Source organism: Carassius gibelio, chromosome B12 (assembly GCF_023724105.1).
Source record: "Carassius gibelio isolate Cgi1373 ecotype wild population from Czech Republic chromosome B12, carGib1.2-hapl.c, whole genome shotgun sequence".
Classification (NCBI taxonomy): Eukaryota; Metazoa; Chordata; class Actinopteri; order Cypriniformes; family Cyprinidae; genus Carassius; species Carassius gibelio.
The window spans coordinates 1,044,117-1,062,561 of NC_068407.1; the positions used below are offsets into that span (position 1 = coordinate 1,044,117).

Consider the following 18,445-nt stretch of genomic DNA (forward strand, 5'->3'; position numbering starts at 1 on the left):
CACTGATAAAATGATACTACAGAAAAACAAATGTAGTTTCAATTAAAAAAAATAATTTTGGGTATACTCTATATTGGTAGTCAATTCAAGCTTGTAGAAGTTAAAGCGTAAATATAAACGTTATGAAAATAAGTTAAACCAACTAGACTTTTCTGATACTGGGTTCCCATCATGCACTGGGGCATGGATAATTAATAAATTATTATACTTATTATTATTACTAACTTAGGTAACTTAACTCTATAGCTACATTAAATTATACATAATCAGGTCATATTTACTTAATTCCTTTATTAATGTGTACTTCAATAGTAAGCAGACTGTAAAAAGCAGTAAAAATTGACTTAAAATGTGTTTTTAGTAATTCCAACAAGTTATTTTTTTCAGTGTAGCCTATATATTAAAAACAATAAACCCGATGCTGTTCACTTTTTCTAGTGTTGTTCATTTTAAAGAGAAATTATTTCATAAGAATATGTGATTTGTTACGGTCAAAACAAACGCTCACAACGGCGAAGCCCCTCCCCCGGAGCTGTCAATCATGCCACGCCGCGCTGTGATTGGCCGGCGGCGGAAGCTTTAATCTCTGGTGCGCGGAGTTGAGCTCAATGTGAGCGCGCGACGCGGAAGAGAAGATGCGCTCTAGACTCTCCCTCTACGACTCTCCCAGCATCAACCTTTAAGGATTACTCTGTTTTTCCTCATATTATTTGTTTGGGAGCTACTTTTGGTCCGTGAACAGATGAACACACGGACAGAAGTGGGACATGATCACACTGTTTCCAGAGTCTGCTGTGTTTAGTGTGCTTGATCTCCAGAAGCGACACAGGGAACCGTTCCTGCACACACGGATCGTTTGCCCGTTAAAGCGTTGAAGATGTTGAGCGCGCGCACCGGACACATCCTGCACCCGGACTATCTGCAACCGTTACCGTCCGCTCCCGTCAGCCCCATAGAGGTAACGTTACCGTTAACACTTTCCGAGGACGGTCCATTGTTTATATTTCTTCACTGCGTTCTTTATTGTCATGAACACGCATCCGTGTCATATGGAAAATACACTAATATTTCCTAAAGGTTATTTTTAACCCTTTAATGCAATATGTTTAAACAATAGGCTATATATATATTTTTATTATTAATTATTATTTTTATTTATGCATGTAGTTTTAACGTAAAATGACGATCCAATTACAAATGTAGTACATATTACGTAATATGTTAAAACGCTATATTTTTTATCACGTGCTATTATTATTTGTATTCATGTAGTATTTTTTAACGTGAAATAACGTTACGATTACAAAAGTAGCTTTTTTTGGGAAACGTTTAACATTTAGCTACATATAAAAAAAAATCGTTAATAGTAGGCTTTTCATTTATCTTAATTGATTCCATTCTTGTTTTATGAATTTATATAGGGCTATTTATACATTTCCAACTCTTACAACCCCAAAATAAGTAAAAAAAAATAATAATTTTAAGCTAATTATAATTCAGTATAGTGACGATAATCGCTCAAGCTCTTTTTGCTCTCTGTAAAATAAAAACAAAACAAATGTTAGTGTTTTTTGCGTGAACAATTACGATAAAGTTTATAATTTATATAATTTCCAATGAGGAATTAATATAATATAGTGTTAATTGTTCTCCTTAAAGCTGGCCTGTTTCCAGTAGTGCAATTATATTAGTTATAAAGCGAAGGAAAACAATGGATGTTGCCTCATGGAAACACATTGTGTTGTCTGTACAGAGGGATGTAATAAACCCCTCCTGACATTTGATTTAATGTCTCTGCAGTGTTTTAGATTTAAGACTCCAGAGTCACACTCAGTGGCAAAACATGAATTATGCCTTTTTCTGCATTAAATGCACATGTAATCTGTAAAACATGATTTTGAATATTTTATGTGAGCCTGAACCACGAAACCAGTCAGAAGGGTCAATTTATGCATCATCCGAAAGCTGAATAAATAAGCTTTCCATTGATGCATGGTTTGGATTTTATTATTTGTCTGAGACACAACTATTAGAAAACCTGGAATCTGAGGGTGCAAAAAACTAAAAATATGAAGAAAATCATCTTTAAAGTTGTTCAAATGAAGTTTTTAGCAATGCATATTGCTAATCAAAATTTAAGTTTTAATATATTTACGGTAGGAATTTACGAAATATCTTCATGGAACATGATCTTTACTTAATATCCCAATGATTTTTGGCATAAAAGAAAAATCGATAATTATATTGCTACAAATAAACCCCAGAGACTTCAGACTGCGTTTGTGCTCTAGGGACACATATTGTAATTCTAATCCATTTTATATATTTTTTTATACTTATTATCTTGAATATTTATATACTTAAAACTCTTTATTTTCACAGTTGGATGCCAAGAAGAGTCCCCTCGCCCTCCTCGCACAAACATGCTCCCAAATCGGGAAATCGGATCCGCCGTCCTCCTCCAAACTCTCCTCGGTCGCCTCGGACAAAGACTGCAAATCCAGTCCGCTGAAGATCAGCGATATCTGCGGCGAGGACAAATCCAGTTTCAAGCCATACGGCAAATCGTCCGAGAGGAAAGACACGGATAAATCGGGATTCCGTGTTCCGAGTGCCTCCTGTCGGCCGGTGACGCCCCGGAGCCCGGGCTCCTGCAGCTCCGTCTCTCCTCAACCCGGATCGGGGAGGAAGGAACGCGACGCGGCTAAAACGCCGGATGCGTCCGGAACGAGAACCGAGAGCGAGATGAGCAAACAGGATTCTTCCAAACCATCGGTGTCCGACAGCATCCCGGCGTCGTCAGTGTCATCCGCTCTGGGATCCGGACTCGTCGCGCCGGTGTCGCCTTACAGACCGGGTCACGCCGTATTCACACCGTACCCCGGAGCCCTCACGTATCCCGCTTACCCTCAACCCTTCCTATCCCACGGCGTGGCTCTGGATCCGAGCAAACCGGGCAGCGGTCAGCTCATCAATGCTCTCAGCAGCAAGGCGGGGTCCAGTCCCCTCGCCGGAGCGTCTCCTCCATCCATCATGTCCAGCGGTGTGTGTAGAGACCCGTTCTGTTTGAGCTACCACTGCGCTAGCCATCTATCACCTAGCGGCTCTCACGACAGCGCGGCCGTGGCCTTAAAACCCGGATACCCGCTTATGTACCCCAGCCACTCCCTGCACCCGTTATCCCCCTCTGCACCTTCATTCCCGGGACACCCGTTATATCCGTACGGCTACTTCCTTTCTAATGATTCCCAGACGCATATTTGCAACTGGGTTTCCGTGAACGGTCCGTGCGACAAGCGCTTCTCGTCCTCGGAGGAGCTTCTGAGCCATTTGCGGACTCACACTGCGTTTGCTGAGAAGCTGGTGATGGGATATCCGAACTCTTTAGCCATGGCTTGTCATGTGCCAGGAGCCCCGCTGGCGCTCAGGACCCCTCATCTCGCGCTCGGCTCACGGTATCATCCCTACTCTAAAAGCCCGTTAACATCGGGTGGTGCACCGGTTCCGGTTCCCGCCGCCGCCGGCACGTTTTACTCTCCATACGCTCTTTATGGACAGAGACTGACCACTGTGTCTGGACTCGGATATCAGTGAGAAACTGATTTATTTTTCTTTTTTTTTAAATGTTTTTGTTCGGCTCAGGACTATCTGATTGGATCACTATTTATTAAAGTTAGCTTTAAAGCGAATTAATCAAAACAAGAGTCACATGGCTTAATTGAAACTGTAACAGACGTAATTCTCTCATAAGAAACAAGCCACACTGTGTAATGCCAAAATCATAGACAAAATTTGCATGTTTGTTTTTTACATTTACTTGAATTCTATTTTAAAGTTTTTTGGGGAGAAATGTTTTTACTGTGCAACTCAGGGAAAAACGACATTAATTAAAGAATAACTCGATTCTGTCTGATTGTTTTGGTGCATTAGTTCATTGTCTATTTGAGTTTGGAATGCATTTGTTGATTTAAACACTACAAATTGAGCCAAATGCAACATAAATTCCTAGTTTTTAATCTGCAACACATTATGTTAAGATTGCAATAAATATAACCTTCAATAATAATGATAATAAATTATATACATACATGCATAAACACACACACACATATATATATGCATCTGTCACAAACATAATTTTGCATTCGTGTACAGTTATTCTACATTTCAGCTATTTCACAAAATGTATATGATTTATGTAAGCAAGTTTTTCCTCTTAAAATACTGCATTTGGCGTTTATGAGCCGGGCTTTTTTGCATTACTTTTCACATGCGTTAAATACATCAGGTCCTGAAGGGAAACAGTTCTAAGATCTAAAATAAATATAGTAGGAAGACATTATATATAAAAAGGTGAAAATGTATATAATGTGATTTTTTGGCCTTGTTATAAAAACTAAAAATGGATTAAAAACAGGAACATGCTAAGAAGGGATGCATCATCAGAGCTTCTCCAAAATGCAATGAAGCAAACCTATTAGTAATAATTAATAATAGTTACAAATAAATATTTATATAAACACTGAGCTTATGCACATTCAATTAAACACATAAAACAGCATATTAATCTATTTTACAGTTTATAAACTACTACTAGTGTGATAAACATCAATGTTGGTAAAACATCCATCATTTTATTTCTCCAGAAGAGCATCAAACTGTCGCTCTAACTTCAATTTGTCTGCGAATATCAGAAGAAATGTCAAATTTATTTGGTGGATCATACAGTATTAGAAAGTCTTTATAATCAATAATTCATGGACAACCACGGGTGAGTGTCTCATGTCAATAATATAGAAAAAAAAAAAACTGATGCAAATATCAAAATCATCGGAATTATAAAAAATAAGAAAAACATAAGGAAGTAGGAAGCATAATATTCTACTATTATGTAGTTTATGTAATGAGTGCATATATATATATATATATATATATATATATATATATATATATATATATTTAATTTAATTTAAATTGACAGTATTTTAAGTAGAAACCTACATCAAAAGCATTAAAAAAAACATTAAAGTGTCGCACTCTCTGACTGATATAGGTTTCATAAATTAATATTTGACTGAATGTTGATTGTTTTGATTACACTATTATAAAATCTTTTCACATTCGGTCTTAAAATTAAAATGGAAAGATATTCTGGAAGCAAGGAGTCACATAAATTCAGTTAAAGAGGTTTATTTTAGGACCTGTAAAATCAGCATAAAAGAGAAGATGCAGTTGTGGTTTTGTCTCTGCTCTTGAACCAAAGTAGACTGCCTTGTCTAGAATAAGACAGACATGTATAAGCAAGAAAAAAAAGTGTCCTTTCTTTGCAAAAAAAAAAAAAAAAGGCTAAATGGAGCAAATGAGTTGCAGATATGGTGATTTTTTGGCCACACCACATTTTTTGTTTTTGTGCATTTTTGCAATTTTCTGGCTCAAACTTCTGCATCTCCGTGTTTACTGTGGTGTGCAAACTTAAAACAGTTCTTTAAATATTCATCTTGACCGGCTCTGAGTCGCAGTTCTGGACCTTGTGCATGTTTTAGTTAGAAACCAAACCCTGAGCTGGCGGTCCAACGCACGACCCGCTCGCTTTCAGTCTCCGGCTGATCCTCCTGAAGACCTGACCGCCGACTGACCGCACGCTCATATATTACAACAACAAACACTCTCATGCCTCAGCCTCCGAACAATCAGTCTTTCTGTATTCTGCCCAAACCTCCAAATCACTACATTTGTGTCTTGTTTTCCAGGAAAACATCTAAAAACCCGTTAAAGACGCATTTATTTAACTGCAATTAGACAAGACAAGACAAGATAATAATATCTTCTTTTAGGTTTGTTACTATTATTCCAAAACCTGATTTATGTTATCAATGCAAATATGAACAGGTCAACCAAAAAAATAAAAATAAATCTAATTTGTCAAAAATTTCCTCACCTGTAGGTCATCACAGATCAGGATGAGTTTGTTTCTTCATCAGGTTTGTAGAAATGTAGCACTGCATCAGTGTCTCATCAATGGATGCTCTGCAGTGAATGGGTGCCGTCAGAATGAGAGTCTGATAAAAACATCCCAATAATCCACAGCACTCCAGTCCATCAGTGAACATCTGGAGAAGACACTTGTGGATTATTGTGATGTTTTTATCAGCTCTCATTCTGACGGCACCCATTCACTGCAGAGCATCCATTGATGAGACACTGATGCATTTTTTTCCAAACCTGATGAAGAAACAAACTTGATCTCGGATGGACTGAAGGTGGGCATGCATTATCATTTTTGGCTGAACTGCTCCTTTATTTCAATCTTGTTTTAAAGACGTTTACTGGAAAACGAGACAAAGATACCATTAGGATGATCTGTGTTTGCTGTAAATCACCAAGCATACACAAACAGACACTCTGGCACATATTAAAAGAGTGAAATCCTGGCTAGCATTAATAACCTTGTCGTCAAAACACGAATAACGCAGATGATACACAGACGATCGCTCACTCTGAAGCCCTGTTTACAGAACCATTACAGCTGCGCTTCTGTGTCCCACAAAACACACTGCATTGCTATCCCATTCCCGACCGGGTTTGTCAGGTTTAAATAAAATCCCAAATTTGAGGGTACTAATTTGAAGTGTAATCCATGTCTGTTTAATGCTGTAGGAATAGTGATGTGTGACTCCTCGTGATGAGATGTGGAAAGCTGTGTTAAAGCATTAAGCTCAGGTGATTAATGACGGGATGCTTTCTCCCAGTCTGCAGAGAGTGAAACTAGCCACAGATTTGGATACAGATACACAAACACACACACACTTGAACACGTGCACACATGGAAACACTTACAGTGAACACATGTGCAGTGAGTAAGATAGATGAAGTCTCCACACACACACACACACACACACACCGTAATTTCGAGAGTATTTTAATGCTGGGATGTTCGTGCTTCGGGTTGAAAACTCCCGTCCAAGTTCTCCCCGCTGAGGTGTTTCAAAGCCTTTCCCAGGGCTGTTTTCGACAGTCCCTCCAAAGACACCACAGCAATATTTAACTCAGATTGATGCGCTGTCGCTCTAAACGCTTGCATGTGTGTGTTTGCAGAAACCTTCGAGACATTCCTCTCGGGCTAAACACTTTCACAATTTCATCACTCCATCTCAGACTCAAATCAGCATCACTCCTTGTTACATTTAAGCATCTTATACTCACCGAGGCTGCATTTATTTGATCAGAAATATAGTAAAAATAGTGAAATATTATTATGATTTCAAATAGCAGGTTTCTATGTGAATATCAGTTAAATTATAATTTATTTCTGTGATGCACAGCTGTATTTCCAGCATCAGTCGTCAGTGTCACATGATCTTCAGAAATCAGAATAATATGATGATTTACTGCTCAAGAAACATTTCTGATTTTTATCAATGTTGAAAACAGTTGTGCTGTTCAATATTTTTGTGGAAACTGATGCATTTTATTTTCACAGTTAATAAAAATAATAAAAGCAAAAATAAAAAAAGCAAAATAGTGCAAGATACATCAAAACTCTGTTTCTCTTTTAAATTTGTTTTTCACAACCTCACTAAATATTAATTTATTAACTTATGGTTTGAAATTAAGCTTTCTCTTAACATGAGTCTTATTATCCTTAAATGATGCTGTATTAAAGATGTTTAAATCATTTTACTGGAAAATCAGATTTTTATTTCCAGGATTATTTAATGAATAGAAAAGTTCAATAAAAGAAAAATAAAATGTAAAATCTTTTGATCAGTGGATAAAAGTATTTATTATTTAATTCTGAAACGGTAACTTCTTTGATGCATCAACATAAATTATAAAGGTGATTCATATTTCTAATTTAAAAAAAACATGCATTTACTATAAAAACATGCATTGTTAAATATAAAATATTTTACAGTGAATTATAAAGGCAAAGCTTAATTCATACATTTTACCTATTAAATATCTTCACAATATTTTAAATGCATTGCATGCAAATCCAGGTTTATGTGCACCATGCAAACAGTTAGTATTTTTCCCTCTTGGGCTCTTAGTAAATGTGTTTATGATCTTATGCTAAAGACAATTGTCTTCATTGTTACTGGATGCTTCTGTCCCTATTCTCTCACTTTACGATGAACACAGAGACATCATCAGAGCCACAGCTAACATGTGAAAACTACAGCAGACGAGGCTCTTCTGCAATGACAGCCGCATGAATCTTCTGCAACACATAAACACGAAATATGGCATCATAAAAACAAATATAGCAGAGCGCTGCCACATCTGACCTCTGCTCTGAATAGCCGACATGCCAAAGCACAAATATTATTCGAGTATCACTCATTTATGAGCACAAGAGATCTGAAGACGTCACGGGTGCAGAGGAAAAACCATTAAAGTCACGCTTCAGACTGAAACCTTACACGCAGGAGCTCTTAAAAAGACACGACTGGATGCTTTCTGACCTCATGTGAATTTGACGGTTCATAGCTGTATTTGTAATTCAGTTATACAATGGGACAAACTACAGACATCAACAAAAGTGCTCATCACCGGCATAAAAATAGGTTTCACGATGCGAAGGCTTTCATCTGAAAGAGGCCAAACCACTGTCTATTTAACACAACACTAAAGTCTGCAATAAACAAGTGTTATTATTAACTATAACACTGTAGAAAAGACATCTAAGTGTGTTTTACAAGAAAATACTATTTCAGTTTTTCTACTAAAAAAAAAAAAACATTTAATTAAATGTGTTACTTGTGAATTTTATAAATATTTGTGAAATTAACTAGCAATTTCTGAGTGATTTTTTTTCCATTGTGTATTAAAAATATAAATAAGCTATATATATTAATATTAGATGAAAACTTGAATTCAAAAACTGAATCTTATAATTATTTACTTGGCAATTAGCTGAAATTTAAAAAAAAATTACAAAATAAAAAATTTAATATAAAAAAATTAATAAAATACAAAAACTATATTGAAAAACTACAAATATTTTGTGCCAACTGAAATAATACAAAACAATAGATGGAAAAAATAAAATACAAATAATTAGTTAAAAACTTTAGAATAATAAGATTAAGATTAATTTTTTAATAAAAAAAGCACATATAAAAAATGACTAAAGCTTAAGCTAAAATGAAAATGAAAGCTAATTAAAAATATGAATAAATACTAAGCATATAAAATTGCAAAAAATGTAAAAATAGAAACATTTAATATTTAAAAATTTTATTTAATTTTAAAAAATAAAAAAAAATTCATTAAAACAAAAGCTAATTTAAAATATGAATAAAAACTATTATTGTATATAAATAATACTACAATAAAACTGCAATAAACCTAAAACTAAAAAACCCTCCAAAGCATATTAAAATACTAATAAATTAGTCCTTTATATACAAATTTGACTTTCAAATTTGATGCCAAATCAATACAAATAATAAAGGTGATTCATAAAATATTTGACTATAAAATTACGTCTTTTTAATTATAACATTTCAGCAGTAAATAATAAAAGTAGCCTTACTTACAGATGCAATGTAATGCTTGTTTTATTTGGAGCACCATGCAATCAGTTATTTTCCCTGGTGAAAACTGTTCATGCATGAGAGTGTGTGATATCAGTGTGATATCAGTGTGATGTCTGTGTGATATCAGTGTGATGTCTGGGAATCAGCAGCATGGTTATCTCAGCAGGAGAGCATGGAAACACTGACAGTAGAGCTGATCTGAGATCAGAGGAACGCTTCGAGTTACACACATGCACAGCTCTGCAGAAACAGCTCAATGCCGCCTTTATTTGAGCAGAAATCAGCGACTTAATTACAAATACCAGCCTTCAAATGCTGCTCAATTACTGCTTTCATTGGTCTGATGGATGCCAGCTGGGCTCTCGGCTCTGGACCCGCTCTCAGCCTATAAGTCACTCTGACACACGGCTCTGAAGTCGATCCAGAGGAAAAGTCCATAAAAACCTGGAACCTGAGACCTGATCGATCTTCCCAGCATGCTTTGTGATCTCTGCTCGACTCCTGAGCAGCTGTCACCAGGATTGATTGACAGGATCATCATTTAAAGAGGAAAGAACAAGGGTGCTGTCTGTGATTTGGATATATATATATAAAAATCCACCAGAGAAGTCTCTTTTGCTCATTTAAGCTGCATTTGATCAAAAATAATATTTTAGAATTTTATTGCATTAAAATGACTTTGTATATTCAAAATGTTATAATACAATGAAACATTGGCATTTAGAATAACACATAATTTAATCATTTGAGAGCTGTGGCTGTCAAATTGATATTTTTGTTTACTTTTGAGCTTATTTTTAATGTATGTGATTCACAGAAATGTGACTTAAAAATCATGGAAGTGAAAACAATTTAATTTAAAAAAGGAAGTCTTTTTTTTTCTTGCTACGAATGTTTGGGGTCAGGTATTTTTTTTATTTTATGAAAGAAGTCTGTTCTGATCTGCAAGGCTGCATTAATTTAATTAAAATATACAGTTAAACAGTAGCCTAATATTGTTAAATATTATTACTACTTAAAATAGCTGTTATTTATTTGAATATATTGTAAAATGTAATTTATTTTTGTAAACAAATCAGAATTTTCTGCATCATTACTCCTGTCAATAAGATAAACCTACATTTCATTTCTCAGGATTCATCAGGGAAAAAAATACAGCTTTTATTTTAAGAATCTTTAAAAAAAATTAAATAAATAAAAATAAATAAATATATATATATATATATATATATATATATATATATATATATATATATATATATATATATATATATATATATATATATATATATATATATATATGGGTCAACAGAATTTCTGCAGTATAAATCACCTATATGGTAAAAAAAAACATATAAAATAAGTCAAAATCACAGTTCATCATATACAGTAAATGCAGAAAAGAAGAGCAATCACAAAGCAAGTATTGCAATGAAATATCACTATCAGTTTAAAACAGAAAAGTCTTTCATAGTAAACAGGAGATTTACAGCATTTACAGGCTACTTTTTGCCAAATATATTAGCTTGAAACAACTTTAAATTTTTTGAGTCTAGAGTTCCTTTTGAAAAAAAAAATGTTCTACAAAATCAAGTTCGAGTGCACATTATTTATGATGAAAATAAAACTGGATTATGGATGTTGTGCTATATTTCTGCCTCTGGTGATGTATTTCTGTAAATCAAACTTCTGCAAGTCATCATGACCTGCACAATCTGCTTCAGACTCATGCATTACAGTATAACAGCGCCACCTGCCGGCTACTGCAGTGATGACGGTACTGAAAAAACACATTCAATCCTGCAAACTACTCTATTAATATCAGTGATAATATAATGTTCTGACTTAATATTCCCAAAGCTGATAGCAAATACAGTGCTACCCTGAAATGTGTTGTTATGAAAGCGTGAGCCAGTTATATAACCCACTCCTCATCTGCATTAAACAAATATTTGAAACAGTCACTAACCAAACAGCTTTGCCAAAATAAATCACACAGATTCAAGGCTGTCTATGACTAACAGAATGCATTAAAGCTTTAGAAACATCCACAAGTTGAGTCAGTGGCATTAAAAACACTGTCCTTTATTAATAGGAGAGATCTAGACATGCATTTTAGATATAGATTTCAATACTATTTCTATGCCTGGCAATACAAACACATCAATATTCAATATTTGAAAAACTTTTACATAAAAAAATTAAACAATGGAAATTATAAAAACTATAGTAGATGTATAACATTGTTTATATTTTAATGTTTAAAAATGTGAATAATAAAATTTGTATTTAGTAGATGATGTTAAATAATTTGTCAAATTTACAAATTTACAAATATTTGAAAAGGTTTTACATAAAAAATAACATTGTTTATATTTTTCACTTGTTCATTTTAATATTAAAAAATGTTAATAATATTTTTTTTATTTATTAATGTTAAATAATTTCTCAAATGTAAACATTTATAAAGATAATAATAATAATAATAAAATATATTGATATAAATAATAGTAGGTAAAATTAAATAATTTTAAAATGTACAAAAGAAAAAAAAGCTTAAAAATAAATAAAACTAATAAATTATTATTAATTATATAATATATTGTTCTATTTAAAATATTAGTAGATTAAATTAAATGTTTAATTTAAACCATTTAAATAAATAAAAAATAGATAGTTAAATAATTTGTAAAATTGTAAAAATGCATGAATGTCTAAATTGTTTGGTGCACTTCACGGAATAACTGTCTATTAATTTTTCCAAGCATTGCTTTCAAACAAACGGATTATTGTGTCATGTTTAATATACATCAGGCAGACAATCTCCACCCACAAACTGAAGCCATTTTACAGAAGAGAACAGCAGCAGCAGCAGCATCAGAGAAGAAACACTTACTCACAGTGAGTTACAGCTTTACATCTTTACTGGAGTTTAATACAAGATGCAGATTCTCGCTTATAATATCTGATGATAATCGCGCGGTGTGCTGTGCAGTCGTGCATGTGTCGAATAAAGGACTCGGGTTATTTTAGGCTGTTAATACACGCTTGAATAATTTTTTTATAACGCAAATCCAATTTAACATGTTTTATGCTCTTTCAAAGGCGCATGAGTATTGCCTTGTAGTTTTACACGCTTTAAATAATATGTAAAAACAAAAAACAAATAGTGCTAGTGTCATGTGATCTGGAAGTCGCGCGTGACGTAGTTCTCCGAGATTAAGCGCAAACACAAACCAGAACTAATTTATTAAAACACTGAAATATATGTGAATATTTAAAATAATATTGTGTTGTATTAGGGAGTTTTGGCTGAAACACACACACACACACACAAACACACGCATATTTCAGTATAAAACAACTTTATTCTAGTCATAATCTCTAAGAACTGCAGGTCATAGTCAAATACATCGCCTTAAATATTATATTAATAATGAATCAGACTGCTGCCAAAATAACATTACAACATGGAAGTATCATACCTCGTAAATGTCACCCAATTTAATAATAATAACAGTAATAATAATAAAGCAAATTAGTCACACGCAACTAACTATTGTGTGATACGCGCATACAGTGCGGTTTACGGTAAGCGCGTTCACGTGTAGCTCGCGCTCGCGTTAGGTCAGATGTAAAGAGCTTCAGACGAAGAGCGGGAGTGATTATAATAATAATGTCATTTCATAACTTCTCCAAAGAAGCGATTATAGGCTCAGCGACGCTGGGGGTGATTTTTATAGCGGGATATTATGTGGGTGAGTGAACCCCCAGAAATACAGGGGAAGTGACCCGCTTCTCTTTCCGGAAGTTTGTGTACTTTGATACAACACGCTGCAATTAAAGAACCCGCACCCAATTAATTAATATATAAAAATGAAGAGCGTTGAATAAACTGTTTACATTTCAACTGATTCCAGTGAAAAATAAAGATCACGTGTTAACTTTTTTTTTTCACTGTCTTTTTTAATCGAAATAAGCTTGATGGGAAACTGTTCATTAAAACATTAACTATTTTGAAAAGAGTTTCCAGCATTCAGAAAATAAAGAGGTATAACAAAAATCAAGTGCATTGTACCATTTTATAAATGGTAAAAAAAAAAAACATCTCATGCATAATGTTTATGATTATTATGTGCAATCAAAAGCGAAAGCAACTGACACATTGTGGTGAAAATAACACGGAAACCTCACAGTTTTAGGTTGAAACTGCAAATAATAAATATTATAATTTATGATAATTGTTCAAACATATTGCATGTGGTATTGCACAAAAAAAAAAAAAAAAAAATCTAGGTGTTTTATGATGATACTGCAAAAAGATAAATACAATTTATAATATTGGTAGTAAAAAGAAAAATACATGTGAAATTGAAAAAGTTTGTTAAATTAATTATTTAGTTTTCTTTTATTATTATTTAATTTTTAATTTTAAGTCAATAAAAAAACATTTATTAAAAGTCAACTAATAATAATAATAATAATAAATAATAATATCTGCACCGAATCCCACCTGCAGCTAGAACGTTAAAATAAAAAGTTTCCTCTAATATATATATCATGCAGTGTATCCAAAATGAATTTCTTTCTCTGATTTCCTCTTTGTAAAGGCAAACGCAAATCTAAAGTGTTCAGAATGTCGTCGGGTAAGAGTCACGTGGGACGGAAAGATGACCCAGTGATGCAGTACCTGCTCGATCACTCTCTGAGGGAACATCCAGCCCTCAAAAAACTACGCCAGGTTAGTATTTCTGTGCAGAATGACGTCCCAAAAGAATGTGCAAATAAAATCCAAACGATATGTAAAGGTATCAAGACTATTCTCACCTCTATAGTGATTGTGCTTGCTTACCGTAATGTGCTTAATTATTTCTCTAGAAAACCATGGAGCACGAGATGAACATGATCATGGTGGCATGTGAGCAGTCGCAGTTCATGGCAAATCTAGCCAGTTTAATCAAGGTCAAGAAAGCTATTGAAATCGGTATGCACTTCATAATACACTGCACAAATCAAGATCATATACTAAAGCGTGCACGTCTGAGCAATCTGTGCGTTTAGGTGTTTATACGGGGTATAATGCGTTGAGTATCGCTCTCACGCTGCCTGAAGACGGGAAACTGATCGCGTGTGACGTCAGTGAAGAATACATCAACATCGGCAGACCTTTCTGGAGACTGGTGAGATACAGATCAGCTCTATTTCATCTCTATTCGTGCTCATTTCTGCTCTTAGTGTGCAAGAAGCAGTTTTGCTACTGTCTTTTTCCACTTGTCGAATGTTTTCATCAGTCTCCTTACCAAAAAGTAGTATACTTCAAGTTTATTTTACTTAAATAAACACACTTGAATAAACTTCTTTTTCGTAAGGGTGGTCTATGTTACTGTTCATAAACTCGCTATAGAAAGCCATTTGCAACATTAAAACGCTTTAAAGTTACAGCTTTGATGCTTTTTCGTGTCAGATGATTGTGTTAGATTATGTGTGTTAGTATCTGGTGTTTATTTTTTCTTCTTCACTTGTGTTTTTTTGGGAATACTGTGCAGAAGATGTGTACTAGCGCCCTCTACAGTATAACAATGAAAACACAGATTCTAGGAGCACAAGGATAGCTCAAATATATTTTGACGTTTTGGAAGTATATGTCAAGTATACTTAAATTAAATTAAATAAAATTAAATTAAATTAAATTAAATTAAATTAAATTAAATTAAATTAAATTAAAATTTAAATTAATTATTAAATTTAAATTAATTAAAGTATATTTCTGAGAAGTACATAAAAAGTAAATTTAAATATTTTTAGTTTAAAATAAGTATACTAATAGCACACTTGAATAAACTTACTTTAATAACATTTACACAATCACTAAATCTGTCCTTATTAGAGAGTTAACAGCACTGCCTTTATGTAGGTTAATATTTAAACCTGAGACTATTAACATAGTAAATAAATAACCATGTTTAACCCCAGTTAAATGAATTTAATATTCATATGTTTGCTGACTGAGAGCTTACTGATTTAAATATTCTCCCTGCTTTGGGTTTGTTATATGTATGAACCACTATATTATGAAGTGCTTGGATCTCAAAATTCATTCAGTTTCTGTGCGATCAGCTTTAAGCAATCATGCTCGATTATTTCCTGGATTTGACATTATGTAAAGATTATAATGATGTATTTAATAATCTTCGTCTCATGTTCTGAAATCTTCTTAGGCCGGTGTCGAGGACAAAATCGACGTGCGTCTGAAGCCAGCTCTGCAAACTCTGGGTAAGATCTGGATTTGTTTAAGCATTGTGAACTTATTTATATCCAAATTAACCTTTAGATAACATTCACTTCAGGTTTTGAATCATGTCTGACGGATTAAGAAAAACCAATGTAATATCATTGAGATACTATTATATTTATTATATTTTATTAACATTTTTGTTAAATAGTTTATTTAAAATTTAAGAATTTGTTTGTGTTTCTCCCTTTTTACTTTAAATATCTTTATATATATATATATATATATATTTTTTTTTTTTTTTTTTTTTTTTTATTTAAGTTATTTTTGTTCATCAAGTTAAAATAAATAAAAAGGTTTGGTTTGGCAACTAGCTGAAATAAAATAGGTTTTATATATATATATATATATATATATAGATAGATAGATAGATAGATAGATAGATAGAGATATACTTCACTAAACATTCATTTTATTTCAAGTAATGAAATTGGCTTTTATGGCCTTATTATTATTATTATTTTTTTTTATGAAAATAAATTCGATGTGCATAATTTTTTTTTATAAAGTGACATTAATGTGACCTTGATATGTGACCCTGGAGCACAAAAGCAGTCTCGAGTCTCTGGGGTTTATTTGTAGCAATAGCCAAAAATACATTGTATTTTGTCAAAATTATAGAAATTTCTTTTATGCCAAAAATCATTAGGATATTAAGTAAAGATCATGTTCCTTGAAGATATTTTGCACATTTCCTACCATATATATATCAAAACTTATTTTTTTATTAGTATATTGTATTGCTAAGGACTTCATTTGAACAACTTTAAAAATGATTTTCTCAATATTTAGTTTTTTTTATGCAACCCTCAGATTCCAGATTTTCAAATAGTTGCATCTCGGCCAAATATTGTTTGATCCTAACAAACCACACATCAATTAAAATATTATTTATTCAGCTTTCAGAGGATGTATAAACTTTAATTCTGAAAAAGTGACACTTAAGACTTTAAGTTTTGTTGTCCAGGGTCACATTTCACACATAATTTACCTTTTACATTAATCATACAATAATTATACTTTGGAGTATTTGCATAGAAGAGTGCAAAAAAATAAAATGTTTAAAATTAAGAAGAATTGATGTACATTCAGCTCTGATTTGAGATTTGACATCTGGAAGTCTAAAGAGATTTAAAAAATGTCATATTAAAACAAATGAATATGAAGTGTGTTTAAGGTGAACATGTCAGTGTGTTTCGATCTTATAATGTGTGTGTTATCAGACGAGCTTCTGGCCGCTGGAGAAGCAGAGACGTTTGATTTCGTCTTCATTGACGCTGACAAAGTCAACTACGACAACTACTATGAGAAATCCCTGCAGCTGGTCCGGAAAGGAGGAATAATCGCTATCGATAACGTGAGTGATCGTGTCCGTTCACACTCACGTTTCTACAATAACTCGGGAGATGCATTTCTGAGAGCTGTTCCTTGTTTCAACACTATAGCATCATAATGCATGTGCACTACAGCCTTTTACTGTCGAATTAAAGTCTAAAAAAATTGATTTGTGCATGCAATGACATTTTCAGACAGTCAAAAGCCTGTTTTCATCACAGAATATATAAAAAAAACAATTGCAACTTTCATATTCAGAATCGCGATAGATAAACTCAAAATTCTTCCATTCAGTGGAGTTAAGCATCAGTGTCCCATGAAATATAACGTACACTAAAAAGTTGTTTCCTTCACTCACCAAAGCTGCATTTATTTGATCAAACATACTGTAAAAATGTGTAATATTATTAGTATTTAAAATAGCTGTTTTCTATATAAATCTATGTTAGAATTTAATTTATTTCTGTGTTGAAAGCTTGAATTTAAGTGTCACATTCACCATCAGAAATCATTCAAAAATGCTGAATTGCAGCCCAATATTTTTTCTCTGGGGGGAACCACAATACATTTTATTACTCTGCATCCTTCTTCAAAGCATATAAAGTTCAAAATCACAAGATTAATCTTTGGTAGTGTGATGTTAGATGCCTTTACTCTCACTTTTTATCAATTTAATGCATCCTCGATGAATGAAAGTCATAATTTCTTTCAAATCAAATCGGATCTTCTAGGTTTTGTGGAGCGGTCGAGTGGTGAACCCAGAAGAAGGAGACATCGACTCCATCAGCATTGATAAACTGAACAAGAAGCTCCATCGAGACGTCAGGATCCAGCTGAGCATGTTATCTGTAGGAGACGGCCTCACTTTAGCCTTCAAAATATGACTTTATACTGATATACCATCATAACAGAAAACATGTGCAGCCATCTCTGTTTAGGTTTTTCAACTGAAAACATGCATTGTGATAATTGAAAGTTTTGTATTCAATTGTTAATGGGGCCAACTATTGATTTTTCTGAAAATACATTTCAAATATGTTTTTGTGATCTAATTGTTTTTAATAAACAAAGCTACTGCACTGAAATCTGGACTATTTTAAATACATGTTTTGAATATGTGGGCCATAACTGTGTCTTTTTGTTGTTGTTGAAGTAACAGTGAAGGAAATCCTAGTTTTAAAGTAATAATTTTAAAATATCTGCTAAAAATATTTTAAATATAAGCACTTTTATTTGTATTTTAATAAGTCGAAACCTCAAAATGTTTCTAGCCTCG

At 33.2% G+C, this 18,445-nt stretch overlaps 2 protein-coding genes and 1 long non-coding RNA gene across 5 annotated transcripts in view; 2 read left to right on the forward strand and 1 right to left on the reverse strand.

Annotated features, from left to right (window-relative positions):
- Positions 1-13,036, reverse strand: part of LOC127968835 (uncharacterized) — a 41,951-nt gene extending 28,915 nt beyond the window's left edge. For both annotated transcript variants that reach the window (XR_008156143.1, XR_008156144.1), the window contains exon 1: positions 12,443-13,036. This is a non-coding gene — a long non-coding RNA (uncharacterized LOC127968835). The remainder of the gene's footprint in view (positions 1-12,442) is intronic.
- On the forward strand, positions 598-3,908 carry LOC127968815 (zinc finger protein 503-like). The gene is made up of 2 exons (XM_052570174.1): positions 598-958; positions 2,383-3,908. Exons 1-2 carry the CDS (start codon positions 878-880, stop codon positions 3,592-3,594), a joined length of 1,293 nt encoding a protein of 430 aa, XP_052426134.1. The 5' UTR covers positions 598-877; the 3' UTR covers positions 3,595-3,908.
- On the forward strand, positions 12,341-18,254 carry LOC127968822 (catechol O-methyltransferase domain-containing protein 1). Of its 2 annotated transcripts, none has more exons than XM_052570184.1 (7): positions 12,341-12,443; positions 14,153-14,283; positions 14,421-14,526; positions 14,604-14,722; positions 15,761-15,815; positions 17,058-17,191; positions 17,901-18,254. In XM_052570184.1, exons 2-7 carry the CDS (start codon positions 14,179-14,181, stop codon positions 18,051-18,053), a joined length of 672 nt encoding a protein of 223 aa, XP_052426144.1. In that variant the 5' UTR covers positions 12,341-12,443; positions 14,153-14,178; the 3' UTR covers positions 18,054-18,254. The 2 variants fall into 2 exon arrangements, with proteins under 2 accessions (XP_052426144.1, XP_052426143.1); XM_052570183.1 differs by lacking the exon at positions 12,341-12,443 and adding an exon at positions 13,141-13,300.
- Positions 18,255-18,445: the final 191 nt, after the last annotated feature.